This window comes from Sesamum indicum, linkage group LG6 (assembly GCF_000512975.1).
Source record: "Sesamum indicum cultivar Zhongzhi No. 13 linkage group LG6, S_indicum_v1.0, whole genome shotgun sequence".
Classification (NCBI taxonomy): Eukaryota; Viridiplantae; Streptophyta; class Magnoliopsida; order Lamiales; family Pedaliaceae; genus Sesamum; species Sesamum indicum.
The window spans coordinates 24,151,995-24,172,455 of record NC_026150.1 but is presented as its reverse complement, the minus strand read 5'-3'; the positions used below and the strand labels follow the sequence as shown (position 1 = coordinate 24,172,455).

The following is a 20,461-nucleotide window of genomic DNA, read 5'->3' as shown; positions in this document are numbered from 1 at the left end:
ACGGTATTATCAGCAAGAAATAAAAGAATTAGGGAAAAATTATATATATGAGTAATAGAGTAAATAAAAATAAAATATGTATATTTTTGCTTCTTAATCTTATACGTTCACTTTTTTACTCAATTTTGGACAGTAACGAAATTGGATGCAAGAGTGGTTCATATACATCCAGGTTTACTTTTCTTCCAACTATTCGTCCTAATCAAACATCATTTTTTTTTTTACATTATATATCTATTTTCACTTCTATTTTACTTATACACCCACTTTCCAAACAAATTCTAACAAATTACATTAATTAGTAAAGAATCGTTAAAATTAGGGGCATTGATAATTTTCTAACAACGACAAAACATTTATAATTTTATGCCAAATTTTCAAAAATACTCATCTAATTTACCTTAAGAAAACCTTATAGGAGCATTATGCGATGATACATCCTTCTAATTTTGCATTAATCTCCGTCCAATAATATGATTCATTTTGTTGATATGTATATATTTACATATACATAAATATATATATAAAAAAACACTTGAGTTAAGTTTACATATTAATCAAATAAGTTCTGAAAATTTTACTGATCACTTCAGAAGAAGAAGAAGAAATTTGCAGGCATCAGTCTAGTAACAAATAACACTTATAAAGGTGGTATTTATTACCCCGGAGTGAATATCCGTAATTATATTTACATTCTTTGATTTATAGTTTGATTATACAAATTATTATACTTTTTAAATTATAATACACATATTATTAAAAATATCAATATTATTTATATAAATTATTCTTATTATTTAAAAATTACATATATACTCTCTAAAAATATCAGCATTATTAAAAAAATTGCCCATTTTTCATATTATTAAGAATCATTGAGTAGTTTATATACACATACAAGGGGTGGAAGGTGTAAATATAATTACGTGAAATATTTTCTTTGTCAAAAGCAAGAGTGGAGTGTGTCTGTGTGAATCAACACCTGAATACCTCGTAAATAGAAAAGCAACTGAAAAGTCGGTGTAATATTACAGCATTTGCTCTTTTTTTTTATGTTTTTTTTTTTTTTTTATCTTTTGTGTTATAAAAGAAACAAAATTATGTTTTTTTTTATGTTTTTTTTTTTTTTTTATCTTTTGTGTTATAAAAGAAACAAAATTATGTTTTGTCCGTAGGCATAGATTTGAGCCGTGGACTTGGAAAATGTTGTGAAAAACGGGAAACATGTTTTCACGGAACTTTCCTAGTATGATCAACGGAGTTTCACCGTCCACATCGCACACCACCACGCCTTTTCTATCCCATTTAACAAAATCCCACTCAATTTCTTGCAAGTCAATGCCTTTAAATGCGCTTCCAAGTTGTGGGTTAGAGAGAGAGAGAGTCTTGCAGTGGAAGAACAACTGTTGATCAAGAAAGAGAGAACTGAAGGGAGAGGGAGAAGAAAATGGAGAAAGCCACTAACAGACAAAGAATTCTGCTGCAACATTTGCGACCCACTTCTTCAGTTTCTCACCAGACTTCTGATTCTTCTCTTTCTGTGAGTTTTTTTCTCCTTGTATTTATGGACAGTGTTCTGCTCGGCCCTTTTGATTTTTAATGAATTCAAGTGAATTACTTCACAATATGGGTTAATTCTTTAATTTGTGTTACACAGATCTTGTTGGTAAGACTTTTCTTGAATTATGATGATTTTGGTGGATGCAGAAAAATTGCTTGCATAATTTGAAAGAAACAACTTTATTTCTGTAACAATTAGACTATTTCTTGGCTTAAGTATGCGAAGATGTGATTGTAAATCATTCAAGGAAATGCTTCAAACTACCAAAGCACCATCTGAATGACTATTGCATGCCATCTACAAATGTTTGAAACCTTTCGGCTTCAATTCCTTGGTCATTCATGTGTTTTCTTTAACAGCCTTCGATATGTTTGGCCGGAGATAGTGCTGCATACCACAGAACAGCTGCTTTTGGAGATGACATTGTCATTGTGGCGTGAGTTGCTTCACTTTTATCATTCAGTTTGTCCTGTTGTTTTTGTTTAGATTGCGGGCTAATAAATGGTTTCATGTGTGACTTGTCTCTTACAGAGCTTATCGAACTGCCATTTGCAAGTCTAAACGAGGGGGATTCAAAGACACCCTTCCGGATGATTTACTTGCCGCTGTACTAAAGGTGAGTTTTTGCTTTCCGGTGCCCTTTCTTGGAGGTCTTCTCTTAGCTATTCTCGTGTCTTCTGATTGCAGGCGCTGATTGATAGAACAAATCTGAATCCTGCTGAGGTGGGAGATATAATTGTAGGCACAGTTCTTGCTCCAGGTTCGCTGAGAGCTATTGAGTGCAGGATGGCAGCACTATATGCCGGTTTTCCGGGTATCTTTTCTTCCCTCCCTCCTTTCTATACCCTTTCAGATGCTACTTCACCATTAATTCTTCCTTATTCTAGTTTCTTTGATACTTCAAACATCTTCTGCAACAATATATATTTATCCTTCAGAATGTTTGCATGCTGTAGTTCCTTTAGTTTGTTCATTGCTGATTATAATTGATCTTTCTACAGATAGTGTACCTGTCAGGACAGTCAATAGACAATGTTCGTCTGGTCTCCAGGCCGTTGCTGATGTTGCTGCCTTCATACAAGCTGGGTATTATGACATAGGTAAAAGAAATGGTGAATCATTTAAACGCCTAGTGAAGACACATTTTTGCCTGGCCCTTGATTGGTTCTATTTCCATACAGGCATTGCTGCTGGATTGGAGTCGATGACAGTAGATGCTATGGGCGCAATTCAAATGGTTAACCCAAAAGTATGTGATAACTGTGAACTTTCCTTCTTCTCTTGAACAGCTTGTTAATGATGACTTCAAATGGGCATATGACAGGTGGAAAGGTTCAGTCAAGCTCGTGACTGTCTTCTTCCAATGGGCGTTACCTCTGAAAATGTTGCAGAACGCTATGGAGTGACCCGCGAAGAACAAGATCAAGCTGCTGTGAGTTTTCTTCTTCAGTAGCATACTAATATATAAGTATACTAAACTTTTGAATAATTGTAACCCCCTGGAAATTGCATTAACAGGTTATCTCTCATCAACGTGCTGCTGCTGCTGCTGCATCAGGAAAATTCAAAGATGAAATAATTCCAGTTTCGACAAAGGTGAACCAGAAACCTGGAAACTTTCTTGTCTGTAATAAGAAATATAATCTTTTTATGGTTTCTAACTGATGATTTTACATAAAAGATTGTTGACCCCACAACCGGTGAGGTCAGGCCTGTTACAATTTCAGTGGATGATGGAATTCGGCCAAACACAAATATGAAAGATTTGGCAAAGTTGAAGCCCGCATTCAAGAAGAATGGAACCACCACTGCTGGTAAAAGAAGTTACTTTCTCATGTAAAATACTTGGTGCATGAATATGCGAGCATTTCTTGTATGGCTTCTGACTAAAATGCACTAATGTGATTTCTAAGGGAATGCAAGTCAGGTGAGTGATGGTGCTGGAGCTGTCCTCCTCATGAAACGAAGTTTGGCTATGCAAAAAGGGCTTCCCATTCTTGGCATATTCAGGTGTGTTCCTGAATACTGAAATCTTTTCTGCTAGTGTATCGCAGGTGCTTCGATTAATTCATAAAGATGCTTTGATTCATTGAAAGATATCATTGAATAGTTATGAATTAAATGATTAACATAATCGAATTTGCTTTTCATGAGCGGATCGGTGTGCATCAAAGTTTTCTTATCTGTGTTATCTTTGCCTGCAATCCCCAATTTCATCCTCAGTACTATTTGTTTGTCAAAAGAAATCACTCTCTTGGGTTATCTCTTCACATAAATCACTTTAGGATAAAACATAGTAGCTCTCACATCAATGGTGTCACGTGTGTCAACTCCAAAGCTGAAATTTGCAAGTGTATGTGGGGTTGAAGTATTTTTATCAATTTCTTATGATTATTTTTTGTATTCAAAGATTCCTTGAGAAGGATATTCGAACTTGACTTGGTTTTTCAAGCCTCCCTGTTTTCTCTGAAGAAGCGTTTATACCTCACCTACAGGAGTTTTGCTGCTGTGGGTGTGGATCCTGGTGTTATGGGCATCGGCCCTGCCGTTGCTATTCCACCAGCGGTTAAGTCAGCTGGTCTCGAACTTAGCGACATTGATTTATTCGAGATAAATGAGGTACTTTGTTGTCCCAGTAATAACATTCTGGAAGCTGAAATGGTTTGACCAACTTAAGAAACGTGCAAGTTTGCCATTCAATTTGCAGGCATTTGCTTCCCAGTTCGTATATTGCTGCAAGAAACTGGACCTTGATCGTGAAAAAGTTAATGTCAATGGAGGAGCAATGGCCCTCGGACATCCCTTGGGAGCTACAGGTAATCTATGCTCAAGATCTCTTACTAGTTTGATCACACTGAGAATACAATATAAGTATTCTGCTGTCTCGTATATATATAAATTCACATCAGCTGTATATTAAGGAACATTGTACGCCACACTTGTATATATGAAGTTGATTGCAAACAAGATACCAATCTGAAACAGTAAATCTGGATGGCTAATAGCATGCCGAGCAAAAATGTGGTGTGGAGTAGGTAACAAAGGTTGGTGAAAATGTTTACCTTTTTTCCTCAGGGGCTCGTTGTGTTGCTACACTACTAAATGAGATGAAGCGTCGTGGCAAGGACTGTCGTTTTGGTGTTATATCAATGTGTATAGGTATCCATTTTCTCTATACAGATTCCGGTAAGTTGAGCAGGTTTTGACATGTCGAACGTATTATATACATCTCGATTCTTGGTGTTGCAGGTTCGGGCATGGGTGCTGCTGCTGTTCTTGAAAGAGGGGACTGTGTGGACGATCTGTGTAATGCACGGGCGGTGAGTGAGAACAACTTCTTATCAAAGGATGCGATGTGAGCACAATTTGTTATGGAAATGAATTATGTTTGTGAAATTGATGGTGGATGAGACATGAAAAAACAGGTGCAATGTTAAGTTTATTGTAAACCAATTCCGGTGTTGAAGAGAGAGAGCGATAACAGAGTCTCTGTTAAATATTTTAAGTACAACTCAGCTAATGAGGACTAGCTCGATTGACGAATCTGAGGCCCCTAAGGTCATGTATCAAACGCGTTGAATACGTGGAATGTACTATTGCACAGTAGATATTGTCTATTGTAATAATAAATGTTATTTAGATTTTGTTGATTAAGGTATAATTATTGTAACTGCCTTTGTTAGGTATTGATATGTGATAGGATTAATTGTAATCGAGTTATTTTACATAATAATAGTTTATTGTTTAAAAAAAAAAACTTAATTTTTTTATTTCAAATGCTGTAAAGCTTCATTTCTCAATGTTTTCCTATTTTCCTGTTTTTTTTTTCATTTTGATTATTACATAATTAAATACCTTTAAATTAAAAAAATGGTCGATAAATTCAATATCTATACTAATAAAAAAAGAAAAAGTCTCTCCACACTCACAAACGATGGTTAATGACATCATTATATCAATTTTTTTGTGAAGTAAAAAATACTCTTCATGAAAAAATAACTAATTTATTTAATTTTTCAAAATTTATTTTCTATCTTTCTTTTATTAATTTAATGCATTAGTTTATATATTTTACTCTTATTTATAATATATTCTAAAACGTAAAAAATTTATTATAAACACATAGAAACGACGTACCACAACAACTAGTATCAATAATTTATCAATGATCATGTTCAAATGAGACAAATAAAATACAAGTCACTCATATTCATAAACAATGAGGAGGATATCTCAAGGTCTCAACTTTATGAATAAAAAACGGCCTCATGAACTCATTTTCTTCGGAGTAAACATGTGTTTAAAGACGGAACATATGCAAATGCTTTTGATTGCCTTTGCCTATCAAGCAAGACGAAATCTATTTTCCTGCAAAACCAACCATAAAGCTTGGTTTCGTTTTGGTTACATCAAGTATTTGAAAGGTATGGTCAATCCATCTTTTCAATAACACACTACAAAACACCTTCAAAATCTCTTTAAAAACAATACCAAATACGCATTACATCACCCCATACACATTTTCAGACTGTCCAAAATGCAAACGTAGTTTTTTCAAGCTTACATCCTAAATGTCATGAATAAACACAAGACATTGAATAGAAATGACAGGAGATATCATCCCCAATCTAAAACAAACAACACTGAGACCCAAAGCAGGGACTAATGATTCTTTCCCTTTCCCCAATGAAGGGAATCACACATGCATCAAATCCTAGATAGATATGCCTGGATATGTCACTACATCCACCACTCTGTTCAGTGCTGTCTGATACCCAAAACCAGGTTCCCTGGTTAACTCCAAAGTCCTCTTCATCAAGAGGCAATCTTACCAACCATTAAAAATGGTTATCTGAAAATAGGAAAAAAGGTCAGCCAAGACCAATCACAAGACTTGTCAATCTATATGCAACTTCTGCTTTCAAACTAATTGAAAGGACTACCATGTGCTTCTGAATGCAGCCTATTGCTGACCTTCATCCGATGAAGCACGTGTTAGCCTACGTCGCCTTCTTCGATTTGGAGGACCATCATCTCCAAGATTGCTTGATATATTCAGGTCCGCTTCATCTTCTTCATCCTCCTCGTTGTCATCATTCTCGTCTCTAAGACCCAACAGATTTTCACCCCAGACATAGCGGCGCCTGGAAAAGGTCCCAGTAGCACGACGATGCCTCGGCAACACTCTTGATCTGCCACCTCTTAGCTCAGCTCCAGGGTCCAGCGAACCAATCATCTGAAACAAGAATAAGGTGCTTAACCACCGTCCACCATCAGCAGCACCTCCGTTTCTATCCCTTTCACCCAATCGCCTATCTCCACTTTCAATCACATAGTCACCGACTACCACAGCACCAGGCATGGCTGAACGAATGGTACTGACAATATCATTGTACTCTCTCTGGTCTTCAAGGCGACGCCAAGCTCTCTGTCTAGATGGGTCAACATCAGCCGGACGCACGGTTGGATGAACTCTTCTAGCATGCCTACGCAGCTCCCGGTAGTTACCAATGAATGAACATGATTCTCGAGAGCAGCTTCGAGACTTGAGGTTGAGGTAATTCCTCACCTCTTCTACAACTTTCCAGCCCAAAACTTTTCCACGGCATAAGGGGCACCTCAAATTTGACCCTTCTTCTGACTTCTCTATATCGGTTTCTCCAAGATCAATTGGTAACCATAATTCTCGTGTTCGTTCATCAAGATCGTTATGAACATCGTGGATGCTTGGAGTCAGATTGTGATTCACATGACCTCCGAGTTCCCCACGGGGACTAGAATTTGTCAGGTCCAAATTCCCACTCGAAGTGCCAGTCGAATCATGAGAGCTTCCTGGTAGCAAACTGGTTCCAGAAAAGCTGTCTGAATTTTCTTCTTTCAGCTTTTTAAATCGATCCAAGCAATTTGAATGCCTATAACTAGTATCACATATATATGAACGACATCCCTTGTCATGGGAACTGCAAATAAGAAGCACAGCATTGTGGGGGTGATCCATGCATATGGGGCATGAAGCTTCATCCCATTCCTTGTACAGATCAGATACATCTGCATCACTTGATATGCTTCTTTTTCTACTAGCCATCTATGTGCACTGTGATATGTTACTATTATTGAATGCATCAGCGTCATGGTTTTAATTCGCAGAAAGGTGAGCATATAAACTGGACAGAACTTTAATGTATAAATTGGCAGCAGAAGTGCAACATCATTAAACAAAGGTAGGATCAAAGCAGCACTTTGTTGGGGTGAAAAAAATGTAAATTGTGCCAACTCAAAGAAAGAGCAAATATAATTTTCAATCCATAGACGTGTATAATTGTTCAGCACTTATAATTGTCAATATGTAGAAGTGTATAATTTTCTATTGTGCATTTAGAGAAGATCAATATCTTTAATCTATTCATCTAGCCATGAAATTCTCATTTCCCTGTGCAGGAAATATGCATTGCATCACTGCAAGAAAACCTCTAAACCACCCAAGCTCACCACAATAAGAACTCTCTTCACCTCCGCTGGAGGTCATGACCAAAACTCCAAAAGCAAAGACACTTTAAATTGAGAACAACAAAAGTTTCTCACCCGTTACCTCAAGTTAATCATAATGAAGGAAAGAGACAAATGCATTAATAAAAGTAACTCACAGGCAGGCATGATTGCTGTGAGACCAACCATGACTATAACAAATTCATTATGTAAAACATATGGAATGAGATTAGAACACTTCAAGTGCACGCTAAAACATTGTGCATGAAGGCGCAATTAATAAATCCAAAATGCATTTGTCACCATAGTAACCATTAGACAACAGCTCAAGGGTGAAAACTGCTTTAGGATCCACCTCAAAGGGCACACAGAGATTACTTGATACAAACGTAAGCCAATATAACTACAAGGTTCAGAAATCATGGTGCTTAGTCACTTTAATTTCATTGTACTTCTCCCTAATTCATTCCTCTGACAGCACTAAAAATACCTCTTTGTATGAGTTACCTGGATATTGAGAAAGGCGGCAATTACTTGGCACAATGAGTGTTAGAGATGATAGTTACCAAAACAATCCAGTACTCAACTAAAAGAAACAAGACAGGGAAGTGCCTGACGCACTCCACAACCAATTCCCTGATTAATCACACAGACAAAAAGAAACGAAGAATACCTACTATACAAACAGTAAATATGTTCAACAGCTACAGAAATTGAAAGATGTCACAAGACAGAACTGACATAGAAAGTAACTTAACCCAGTGATAACTGCATTAACAAACATAAATCATCACTACAGATCACAGACATCAGATTGTTATGAAGGCAATAACAACACATCCTTGAATACAAATATAGGCCATTCAATTTTACTCACCAGGAAAAGGTACTGAGGTTTCTCTTTTACTGGCAGCTTCAGAACCTTATAAAATGGGATCTGAATCTTATAACGCTCTGATTTAGCAAATGATATAATACAGTGTCTTTAGTTGACCTTATAGCACATCAGATGGCAACTGGTCACGGGCAATTCTTGTTCGAATTCACGAAATATACAATCCTAAAATTCTTGGAGTAATTATGCTTCAAGTAAATGATTATTGACAATTTCTTGAGCCAAAATCAGCGAGTCCCACAGCCTGCAGTAGTATTCTGGAATAGAAAATTGTTATTTGCACAACATGATCCAGCTTTCTAATCAAACAGCAAATAAGCAAAATTACAAACAAGCATGTTGCAGCAGAGAGACAATCAAACCAGACACAAGTCAGCGACATTAAATCCAGCCAACAAAACCTAATTAATTTACAGCAGTAAATCTAACTGAAATATTAACCCAATTCTATAAAATTGCCAGGATCATCATCTCATCGTTCAACATACTAGAACCCACTTCACCTTGCCTGCCAGGCTGGTACAAGCCCTGGTAAGTACAAGAATGTATGGCAACTGGAATCACAAAGAACAACCTCACCAGACAAAACTTACCTTGCAGTCCCTGCTAAATCTAATCCTGAAATTAACTCGTTCGCAGTTAACAGGTGAACTTAGACCCAGAAGACAAAAAAAGATTAAAATTCACAAAGTATTAAGACGGCAAGAACTTATCATCAATTTAAAAATTTTACCATTACAACATACCACCCCTAACAAAAATCCAAGAAGCCATCATCAATCTCTTTCAACAACAAAGTATTCCCCTCCCAGATCACCGTTTTTCAAGTATAAAAGTACCAGAAAGATCCTTTACTACATCTGCACATTAATCAATAACAGAATTGTACATGCCCACATGTATATATAAGATAGATCAGAACGATCAGGAACAACTCAAACCAAACAAACATCCGATTAAGGTAAACTAGAAATCAAGAATATTAAAGGTGCGGAATTACAGTTGGAGAAATTAGAGATGGTCCGGCGATTATCCTCTGATTGATTGATTGTGGAGGAGTTCAATTTTATAATTTTTAGGTGGAATTTACGAGATAGCGTCCGATGAAAGTGGGTTGATATTCTGGGAAAAGAGCTCCGTATGAGGATTTCTGATACACCCTGGAAACTACAGATTGAGATGAAAAAGTACTTGGAGGATTAAAAGAGAAACACCCGCCGCTTTTATACACTGTATTTGAAAACACAAAATTTAGAGCAATTCATTTAACCTAAACGACAAGAGAAAGAGGAACGGTGAAAGTGAAACATATTAACAACCGCCTCTTTTATGACCATAATATATACTCATTCTATGCCAATCTATTCCTCTATTTCTATACAAAAACAAAATCACGACCGATAATAACACTGTTGCATCAATTTTTTATGAATTCATCAATCAGTAAAATAATTAATTTATTTAATTTTTTAAATTTTATATTAATTACTAAATTAACATTTTTTTTCTTTTTTTAATATAATACATTAATTTATATATTTTATTTTTATTTATAATATTATTTATATACATAAACGACGTGCCATAACAATTAGTATAAAAAAAAGGATTTGCGACGAGATGCCGTCACTCAAAAATGGTTAGTAACAATAAAGGTAAATTACGTGTGACTTCTTTGAAACTTGATATACTAAATAAATATAATTATATATTTCTTTTGAAACTTTTTACCATGTGATATAAGTATATAATGTTTAGATGGTAATACGAAAATATCAATTTTACTCTATTGATTTTAATTTTAAAAAATTATAAAAAAAATAATATGCTGTGGGACGACATTATTATAAATTATATATATATTAGAAATGGAGAGGAAACGAAGATCCTTGTGAAGAAGAACCAACATCGATTGTTGGTGATTAGAATCACCTAAATTTGTGGTCCAATACTGGCCGGTCCACTCAATAACGGGGCTGGCCGAAATGTTAGTAAACACTCCACTAAGAGAGTGTTTGGTTAAAGTTTTTTTAAAATATCTTATTTTAGAAATAAACTCCTGAAGTGTTTGGATAAAAAAAGATTGTTGAATTTTATAAGATGTTAGAATGCTTGGCATAATAAGGCCTTTTATTGATAAAATGATTAAAAATGACATGATATTATTAGAATCAAATAATTGTTATTTCTTGACGTATTTTATTTTAAATGTTTTTAAAATACTTTTATAAATAGTATACCTTAGTTTAACTCGGAACCAAAACTTGATAAATAATTATTTTACGATAATAAAAAAATAACGAATTATTGCCTAAACATTTGAATAAAAATGATATATATGTATATTCATGCTAATCGAGTATTAATATAGATATGTAATTGATATTTTCTTTGTTAATGCAATGTCTATTTCTAGTCGTATAATTTATAGTGTTTTGAATTTATATTTTTTCGTTAAATATAATATTAATACTATTTTTTTATTTTTATTTAATTATAATAATTTATTATTAAATAATTAAATATTTTTTTTTCATGTTAGAAAAATTAAATAACAATAAATTCTTTAAAAATCCTAGAGAGCTTATACGATATTTTAGAAAAACTTAGCCAAACACTCACTTTTCTCAAATTTTATATTAATTGATAAACTCGTAATTTTATTTTTTTAATACAATGTATTAAATTATATATTTTATTATTATTTATAATTTTTTTTAAAATATAAAAAAATATTTATTATATGTACGTAAAAATAACGTGGCACCCACTTGCTAATTCTAATAGAGAAAAAGGCAGATATTTCCCCACCAACACTATCATAATTCCTTTTGATTTTTTCTCCTTTTTGTTTGATACCTTATCTCTTTGTTTTGTAGGGTGCACCTCATTCCAAACACACATCAAACTTTTGTCACTGTCCTTCAACAAAAGTTACAAATCAGTATTAAATGAATTGAATTTTTATTCATTTATTTATTTATGCTAATATAAGCAAGTTCGCTCAATTTTGATAAATAAAAAAAAAATATTTATTAAATAAAACAAACGATAAGAATAATATATGTAATTTTTTAAATCAAAATATTTTATAAATAATTATACAAAATTTTAGAAGAGAGCAACGTAATTATTCATAATAATAAATAACAAATGCACAATAAATTTTAAAATTATTTATTATAAAAGATAATATTTATACTAATATAAAATGAAAAGCCTTTCCACACTCACAAACGGCGGTTAATGACATAGCCGTATCAATTTTTTATGAAGTCAAAAACGTCATTCCTGATAAAATAACTAACCTATTCATCTTTTTCAAATTTCACTAAGTGATATACTTTACACTTATTTATAATATATTTGAAAGTGTGAAATAGGAACGACGAATCATAATAGCTGGTATATATATATAGGGACAATTTTACTCTCATTTCCTAAGATTTGGTATAGTTACATGTAAATTTTTTGTGATTCGATAAATTATATTTAGTATTTATAAGATTTACTTTTATATGATCAATAAATTATTTTGTGAATTAAAAATTATAAATATTAATAAAAAATTAAATAAAAATTAATATTTATCCATAATGCAAGGCAAATAATTTAAATTGCTACGTAAAGAAGTAACGAACGGATGTTGAAGAGTGGCGCTTAATGGAGGAGACACGAGAACGGGCAAGCGTTGACCGTTGCGTTGAATTGCTATGGACAGTTCTTTTTTGTTTGACGTACAGTTCTTTTTTGATTCCCACTCCTCTGAACGTGGCCCCGTCTTTCTTTCTCTTTCTCCCTCTACCTCTACACGCTTCAACCCATCAATTTACTATCTGTAGTTGATGCGTAAGACAAACTACACGTAGTTGTTTCTGGAAGAATCTGTAGATCTGGATCAAACGCGGAATCCACCGGAGGCGGTGGCGCAGCCAATGGCGAAGGCAAGCTCTTCGTCGAGTTCTGGAGAAGTATCCGTCAGGTTCGAGGAAGGTACTTCGGAGGCGACCACTACTCCAGTCGATAGTAGCGTTGCTGCCGGCGCTGGTGCCTCAGCTTCTTCGTCTGTCCCGCTTTCCAATGGCGGCGGCAGCAGCAGCAAGTCTTCTGGTGAGTCAGGGCTTTTCTTTTAAGAATTAAGTTAATGAATTGCAGGATTATGGGAATTGAAGTTCGGAAAAGGAGTGGATGATTTAGTGTTTAGTTGTTTGTGCTTGGGGCCGTGACTTTATTTACATTTTGAGTTTAAATTAGATGCATTGTTAAATTGGGTGGTTGATGTTGGAAGGGAGTACGGGACCGATTTTTCCCAGAGTAAATACCATGCCGCCGGAAATCTTGAATTCTGAGAAGCTAGAGCTGCCTGTGGGTTTCCAAAGATCAAAGACCGAGAGGCAAAGACATGATAATAGGCTTGCTGAAGAGGCTGCGCAGATTTTTGATGACCGAATTCCTGTGCAGCAGAAGGTAAAGATCCTTTTCAGAGCTTCAAGTGTGGTTTTAACACCGGCGGTATCATGCATAGTTCTTCATTCTTTCTTTGTATAACTTTGTAGGTCGCGAAAATTAATCTGAAATGTTTGCTATTTGGATTGAATAAATTATCAAATGATTTTTCTCATTAATATTTGTCTTTCTGTTCGCAATAAGTACTTCAATATGAAAAAGGATTTTGTCTATCATAAGTTTGTCTATAGATCATGAACTCTTTGATTAGCTTGTGCTGGAGATTTGTCAACTAGGTTCATATCCATTGTTTGTTAGTTGCATACCACATCCATTATTGGGATATAATGTAAAATCATTTATGATTTATGGGGTATCACCTGGAGTAATTTTTTCCCTGGTGCTTGGCTACTTGTAATTTGACATGTATCTCTGCTGTTATGCACATATCTTAAGTAGTAACGTAGAAGCAGGTTTCTTTTATCTTTATTCTTTACATATTTTTCTAATTTCTTTTTCCAATACCAGGTTATGATCAATGCTTGTATAAGTAATCTTCTTTCTATTGTGATAGACCTCTAAATTTAATGTCAATGCAATATGCTAGCTAGTGACCTCATCTTATTCACCAGAATTTGTCTTGTAATCTTTGTGAATGCTGTATCCTCAATTTCATGCTGAATTATCTATTTCAGTAGAATGCTACATTTCAAATAACTTTTGGACACATGAACCTGTTTAATCATGCTTGCTTGCCTAGATTTTGATTAAATAGTTAAAATACTTCAACTTAATTTGTTGAACAGAATACATGCCTGGGTTTTCGTTAAATATTTAAAACATTGCAGCTCAAATTGTTGAACAGAATTGCTACTGTTAAAGACGATGGAACTGTAGAATTTGAAGTTCCGGGTGATGTTGAACCTCATAATCTCAGAGTTGGTTCGGAGAGTGTCTATAATGAAGTTGACGAAGATCCACTTGATGCAACAGAACTTCAGTATATTCCTCCAATGCAAATTGTCATGCTTATTGTTGGAACTCGTGGAGATGTGCAGCCATTTGTTGCAATAGGAAAGCGACTACAGGTATTAACTTGATATTGCATTAGATTCGCTAGACCTCATCCATGAACTTGTAGTATACTTGTTTAAAAATTACAGATGAACTAAGTACTGGCAAATTGGTGTGCGAAGTTTACCTGCTTTGCTCTTGAAGGAGAAAATGAAAATTTCTTAATCAGAAAACAACACCCAACTTATTTTCACTATTCCAGCTATTATCTCTTTGGGTTTCCTTATGAAGTTGTTGACGGAGGATGCTTGGGTGCAGGATTATGGTCATCGAGTTAGATTGGCCACACATTCCAATTTCAAAGAGTTTGTGTTGACATCTGGGTTGGAATTCTATCCCCTTGGTGGGGATCCAAAAGTTCTTGCCGGATGTATGTTCCGAATACTCATATTTTGTTCATTTTTCAGTCAATATCTGATGACCTGATGTGATAATACATTTGAACGTCTTACTAGCTATTCAACAGACTAAAACGTTGAAACGAAGTAATAGTGTCCATATATGTTCAGGGAACTTTGTGAAAATAGCAATATGTTGCCAAGCATCTTGAGAGGCCTGCATACACAGGTGATGTATGACAGAAAAGGAGCACATGTCATTTAAAGGAACTTTTCTGTGCTTGCATAATTGCACAAGAAATTCAGAGGTTGCAGATTTTAGGAAATTTATGTAATAATATGTTTGTTCAACCACATATTCTGAAAAGTAAGCTTTAAATTTCTTACATATTAAGTATTTTAAGCACCTATAGTATCACTGTGACGCCAAAGGAAATAAATTCAGTGATTTGGAGGGAAAGCACTCAGAGAGGCTGAAAACGTAATGAAGAGTGCTATTGCTGGCATCATACTTTTTTGCATTCCAACATCCTTTTGGTTTCTTGCTCTCTCTTGGAGTGCAATGTTCACATTTCAGCTGATAATAGTTTATGACGTGCATAAACAGAAAACTCACTAGAAAGTTAATAATATATGGCACAATGCGACAATCTTAGGTTTTGATATTACTGTCATTTCTGTGATAGGTAGCTTTTTGGCTGGTAGAACGTACACTTTTTAGCTTCCTTTCTGAAACTTCGCCTAGAGTGTTTAACCGCATGATCGATTTCATTTCCAAATGTGAAAGTCTACTATGCTCTTGATATCATCTGTAAGCATTTTCATTATATTGATATTCTTTGTTATGCATTTAAAACTTCAGATTATCATTATGCTGTGTTGAAAAACTTTTTTGCAGCATGAATGCTTCCTTTTGTTATTGAAAATATTTATCCTTTTATTTCACATGGCAGAATGCATAATAAACTTACGGTTTCATGCTTTCTTTTCCACAGACATGGTAAAAAATAAAGGGTTCTTGCCTTCAGGGCCTTCAGAAATACCTATACAAAGAAATCAAATGAAGGAAATAATATATTCACTACTTCCAGCATGCAAAGAGCCGGACATTGACTCTGGGATTCCTTTCAAAGCAGATGCAATCATTGCTAATCCTCCTGCATATGGTTAGACTATATGACCAACCAATCCTTTTCTTCACTTTTCTTGTTTAAAATTATGTAATTTCTAATCTTGTATTACATGGTTGAATATTTTCACCATTTCCCTTGCAATGTCCATATGATGGACAAGCTCTGAGTTATTGGTTTAGATTGGTCTTTCTTTCCTCTGCTACTTCTTGTGGCATGTATATTGATTGAATTACCTCTTTTTCAATATCTTTTCGCAGCAGGCATCACGAGATCCATGATTTAACATTTCTTAGAAAAGCCGTTAATTTTTGCACATGTGGCCATAGATGTCTATACAGTTATGCAGCTTCAGGTGTACATGAATGCATTTTAATATAGAATTGCCCTGTCTCCTCTGTATCTTGTCCTCAATTTTTGTCAATAGTGTCGTATCCCTAAATGCATATGCTACTTTTGTATCCGCTTGTGAATGGGCATTAAGTTTGCTCAACAACCTAATCAACTTAGGTTACACTGGGTCACCTTGGTGATAGAGGTCTAATGTTGACATTTATATGTATTGACTGATTGAAAAGTTAATGCATCTTCTAAACCTGGACACTGCTGCAGGGCATACACATGTCGCCGAAGCATTGAAAGTACCAATTCATATATTTTTCACAATGCCGTGGACGTAAGTTTTGTCTGGATTATTTGGACCCATTGAGAAATATTCCTTTTTCTTTTTGGATTTGGAAAAAAAAAGTAGTCTGGTTGATCTCTCAACAATTTGTTCCTTTTGTTAATTACCTTCTCATCTTTCTTAATGATAGTCTGTTCTGCCAGGCCAACCAGTGAATTCCCCCATCCGTTGTCTCGTGTTAAGCAATCAGCTGGATATAGAGTGCGTTTGAAGAATCCTTATTTTGTATTTCTAGCATTTTTTCATTGTTTATAAAGTAACATCATTTTATTTTAGCCTTTTGTAACATCTTTTTCTTTGCAGTTGTCATATCAGATTGTTGACTCCTTGATTTGGCTGGGAATAAGAGACATGATAAATGATGTTAGGAAAAAAAAGCTGAAGCTACGGCCAATCACTTATTTAAGTGGTTCACAAGGGTCTGAGTCGGATATTCCGCATGGATATATATGGAGTCCTCACCTCGTTCCAAAACCAAAAGGTTTTCATTTTCCTAAAAAGTATCTTATTATGATGAATATGGTGCTTGTGCCAAGTGTGACTTCAATACCATATTTAAACACGACTCTAAGTTAGTTGTCATCATTATATGTTACTGCTTGTGAGTTATGTTTCATCCATAAGAGCATCATTGCTCACATTTGTTAAATTGATTGTTGCTGATTAAGCTCTATAGCTATATTGTCTTGCAGATTGGGGACCCAAGGTTGATGTTGTTGGATTTTGCTTCCTTGATCTTGCCTCAAACTATGAGCCACCCGAATCACTTTTAAACTGGCTTAAAGCTGGTACAAAGCCCATCTATATTGGGTTTGGCAGTCTTGTGAGTATCCAAGCTCCTCTACATCCCAGCAGTAACCCTACACCCCTCCATAAGGAGAAAACAAACAAAACAAAGAGATAGGGGAGATAGATAGATCTTTCTCTTGTTTCCGCAAATTATTTTCTATCATTTATCTCCTTGTGGTGATATAGATGAATTGATACAGAGATATGTTTAAGGTCACTGTTCTTTTGTGTTCTTTTTAATCAAAGCTTCCTTTGACATATCAAATGAGTTGCAACTGTGTTATTGGAGTGAGCTCCAATTGTTTGTCTCAACTGCATCAGGGTTACTGGATCATTGTAAGCCCACTTTAATCTGTTGGAAACTGTTCTACACTCAAGAACCCTGTGGTAAAATTTAAATAATTGATGGAGAACTTCCTTTGACAAAAACCGTATGAAACAATTATTAGTAGGTTTGCAAACATAATATTTTTGTTATAGGTGCCTATGTAAGTTTTTAAAGTTATTTATGGTTAGAATAGGACATGCTCCATATTCTTCATGGAATAGTGACATTTTACTTGTGCGGTAGTGCATCCTTTAGCTGTTGCTTTGAACTGATGCATGCTTCTCTTTATGTTTTTCCTCTTCTACGTCATGGTCCTTCAAATATGTTTCGTCAGTAATTTCTTAAGGTGTCGTGACTTAGCTTCTGTTTTCTGGAAAACAAGGACTGTTGTCAACTTCAATTTGTTTCCTATTTCAGCCTGTTCAAGAGCCCGAGAAAATGACACAGATAATTGTTGAAGCTTTAGAAATAACTAAACAGAGGGGGATAATTAACAAAGGATGGGGTGGCCTTGGTAACTGTGAGTTCCCTTTTCCTTCGTTGATCTTTTCTAAAATTACTTTTCATGATTCTCAGTCATATATTTCCTTTAAACTGGCTCATTTAGAATCTAATGCTTCTTCTCAGTGGCGGAAGACAAGGACTTTGTATATCTGCTGGATAACTGTCCTCATGACTGGCTTTTCTTGCAATGTGCTGCTGTGGTGAGTTATTTAGTTTTAGCTGTTGCATCTTGACCTTTTACCATTTTCTTTTCTTGTATTTCTTTATTTATGGTGAGCTTAAGTACAATTTTCCTTTTCATTTCTTTATTTATGGTGTGTTTGTACTAGCATCCTTATTGCACAGTAAATTTGAAATGTTCTTCTAATCATCAAATTCAATGTGCATAAATTGTCCTGAGATGCAGCTCTTACCAAAAGAAATTGTGTTTCATGTTTCATTCTCCCAGGGGGTAGATTGCTAAGTGTGTTATGGTAGCGAGGCAGTTTGTTGGTGATAATCTTTGTGTTGCATCCAAAACAATAGAAAATCCAGGAAAACGCTTGTGTGTATGTGGCAATATGGAGTGATTTCGAATCTGGAGAGTCTAATTTGAGCACTAAGGTGAATACTTTTTCCTCCTATTTGTTTTCAGGTGCACCATGGGGGTGCAGGAACAACAGCTGCTGGTCTTAAAGCTGCGGTAATGATTCAATGACATAGTTGGATCCATTTTCTGCACCTGTGACTTTGTGTTTGATTAATATTTTTTTTCTGGCAATACAGTGCCCGACAACCATCATCCCATTCTTTGGTGACCAACCTTTTTGGGGAGAAAGGGTCCATGCCAGGGGTGTAGGTCCTCCCCCAATTCCAGTCGATGAATTTTCACTTAAGAAGTTGGTCGATGCTATCAACTTTATGCTAGATCCCAAGGTACAGTGCTTTAAATTTTTCTATGGTATGGTTGAAGAGCTTGAAGTTCTTTTAGCATCCTACATGAAGACAGCATGGAATTAAACTCAAAATATTGCGATATATGTATGGATTTTAATTCTTGTTGGGGGGTTTCCCCTCCCGTTTTGTCAAGTTGTGCTTGCATTTGTAGGTATCGACAAAAAAACTTCACTTGTGAATATGAGCTAATGCATAGAGTTGGCAATAGATAGGAGAAACTACTTTAGGTTTGAATGCAACTAGGTTGGTTTTATGCAGGTCAAGGAGCGCGCAGTTGAGCTTGCAAAGGCCATGGAAAATGAAGATGGGGTTACAGGAGCTGTGAAGGCATTTTTTAAACATCTTCCCCGCACAAAACTCGATCCTGACCCTAAACCAACATCATCGAATTTTTTCTCCATTAGGAGATGCTTTGGTTGTTCCTAGAAGTGTGAATAACGTTTTCCATTTCCCCTAGTGTGTATTCTTCATCTGTATTAAAATCATATAATTTGATTTGCTTGAGTATCATTTTACAGAATACTTCTTCATACCAAGAGCTACTTTCTAATGTCATTCATATATGTATATTTTTATGGCCTCACCTTATCCACACACCCCCGATACCCTGAGCTGATGTTGTGGGGCATCTCAATGAGTAATGTCTAGTTTGCATAAATTAACTGTGTTTTGAACTCTTGGTGCTAGGAAAATTACATCAAGAATTCCTAATTGCTGGGAGGCAATGTTCTGTTGCATCATCAAAATGTGGTTGTGGCTTCCTTTTTCTTCATTTTCTTCATCAAAATTGTAGTACCAACAGAATACACCTCTTGAAAGGTTACGTCTATCAGGGGTTTGAATTCAATTGCTCTTTTTCTTCCTTTTTGGTAGCGAAAACTCTTGTTCGGTTGACATATGACGTGTGGATGGTTTGTTGAGTAGCAGTTTATGAACTAGTTCTTTTTGTTGTTGAGGGACTTTAAATTGATTTGCATTCCTTTCTTATTTTTTATAATTAAGAAACTAAAAATAATCTGAAGCGAATTTTCAGGGAAGGCTTTTATTGACTCATTTGTTTTTTTTATAACGACCTACAACATGTAATTCTGTTCAACTGATTGCCTGACGTAATTCTCAGTCATTTACCCCCACCCTTCCACCTTAAATAAAGAAAACAAAAAAAAGAATTGTCAACAGGATCCTTCATGGGCTAAAATTATATCCTAGACCAGTGCAGCTCACTGTTCTATTGGACTACAAACCAATTAAATCAGTTGGGGGGGGGGGGGGGGGGGGGACTGGCCCAC

General features: G+C 35.2%; 3 protein-coding genes across 7 annotated transcripts; 2 read left to right on the top strand and 1 right to left on the bottom strand.

Annotated features, from left to right (window-relative positions):
- On the top strand, positions 1,270 to 5,215 carry LOC105165712 (3-ketoacyl-CoA thiolase 2, peroxisomal). Its single transcript, XM_011084814.2, has 14 exons — positions 1,270 to 1,540; positions 1,921 to 1,997; positions 2,093 to 2,177; positions 2,249 to 2,375; positions 2,563 to 2,661; positions 2,743 to 2,810; positions 2,886 to 2,993; positions 3,080 to 3,157; positions 3,243 to 3,375; positions 3,475 to 3,571; positions 4,057 to 4,180; positions 4,269 to 4,377; positions 4,637 to 4,720; positions 4,811 to 5,215. Exons 1-14 carry the CDS (start codon positions 1,448 to 1,450, stop codon positions 4,918 to 4,920), a joined length of 1,392 nt encoding a protein of 463 aa, XP_011083116.1. The 5' UTR covers positions 1,270 to 1,447; the 3' UTR covers positions 4,921 to 5,215.
- On the bottom strand, positions 6,021 to 10,245 carry LOC105165711. Of its 4 annotated transcripts, none has more exons than XM_011084810.2 (4): positions 9,943 to 10,245; positions 8,925 to 9,199; positions 6,536 to 7,668; positions 6,021 to 6,413 (listed from the first exon to the last, which is right to left on the bottom strand). In XM_011084810.2, the coding sequence occupies exons 3-4, from the start codon at positions 7,644 to 7,646 to the stop codon at positions 6,400 to 6,402; spliced, it is 1,125 nt and encodes a 374-aa protein (XP_011083112.1). In that variant the 5' UTR covers positions 7,647 to 7,668; positions 8,925 to 9,199; positions 9,943 to 10,245; the 3' UTR covers positions 6,021 to 6,399. The 4 variants fall into 4 exon arrangements, with proteins under 4 accessions (XP_011083112.1, XP_011083113.1, XP_011083115.1 ...); XM_011084811.2 differs by having other exon boundaries at positions 6,536 to 7,655; XM_011084813.2 differs by having other exon boundaries at positions 6,536 to 7,589.
- Positions 12,688 to 19,948, top strand: LOC105165710 (sterol 3-beta-glucosyltransferase UGT80A2-like). Of its 2 annotated transcripts, none has more exons than XM_011084808.2 (14): positions 12,688 to 13,052; positions 13,231 to 13,409; positions 14,237 to 14,476; positions 14,721 to 14,832; positions 15,796 to 15,966; positions 16,543 to 16,606; positions 16,759 to 16,816; positions 16,919 to 17,096; positions 17,308 to 17,438; positions 18,150 to 18,252; positions 18,360 to 18,436; positions 18,871 to 18,918; positions 19,002 to 19,151; positions 19,431 to 19,948. In XM_011084808.2, the coding sequence occupies exons 1-14, from the start codon at positions 12,878 to 12,880 to the stop codon at positions 19,596 to 19,598; spliced, it is 1,854 nt and encodes a 617-aa protein (XP_011083110.1). In that variant the 5' UTR covers positions 12,688 to 12,877; the 3' UTR covers positions 19,599 to 19,948. The 2 variants fall into 2 exon arrangements, with proteins under 2 accessions (XP_011083110.1, XP_011083111.1); XM_011084809.2 differs by having other exon boundaries at positions 12,914 to 13,052; positions 14,254 to 14,476.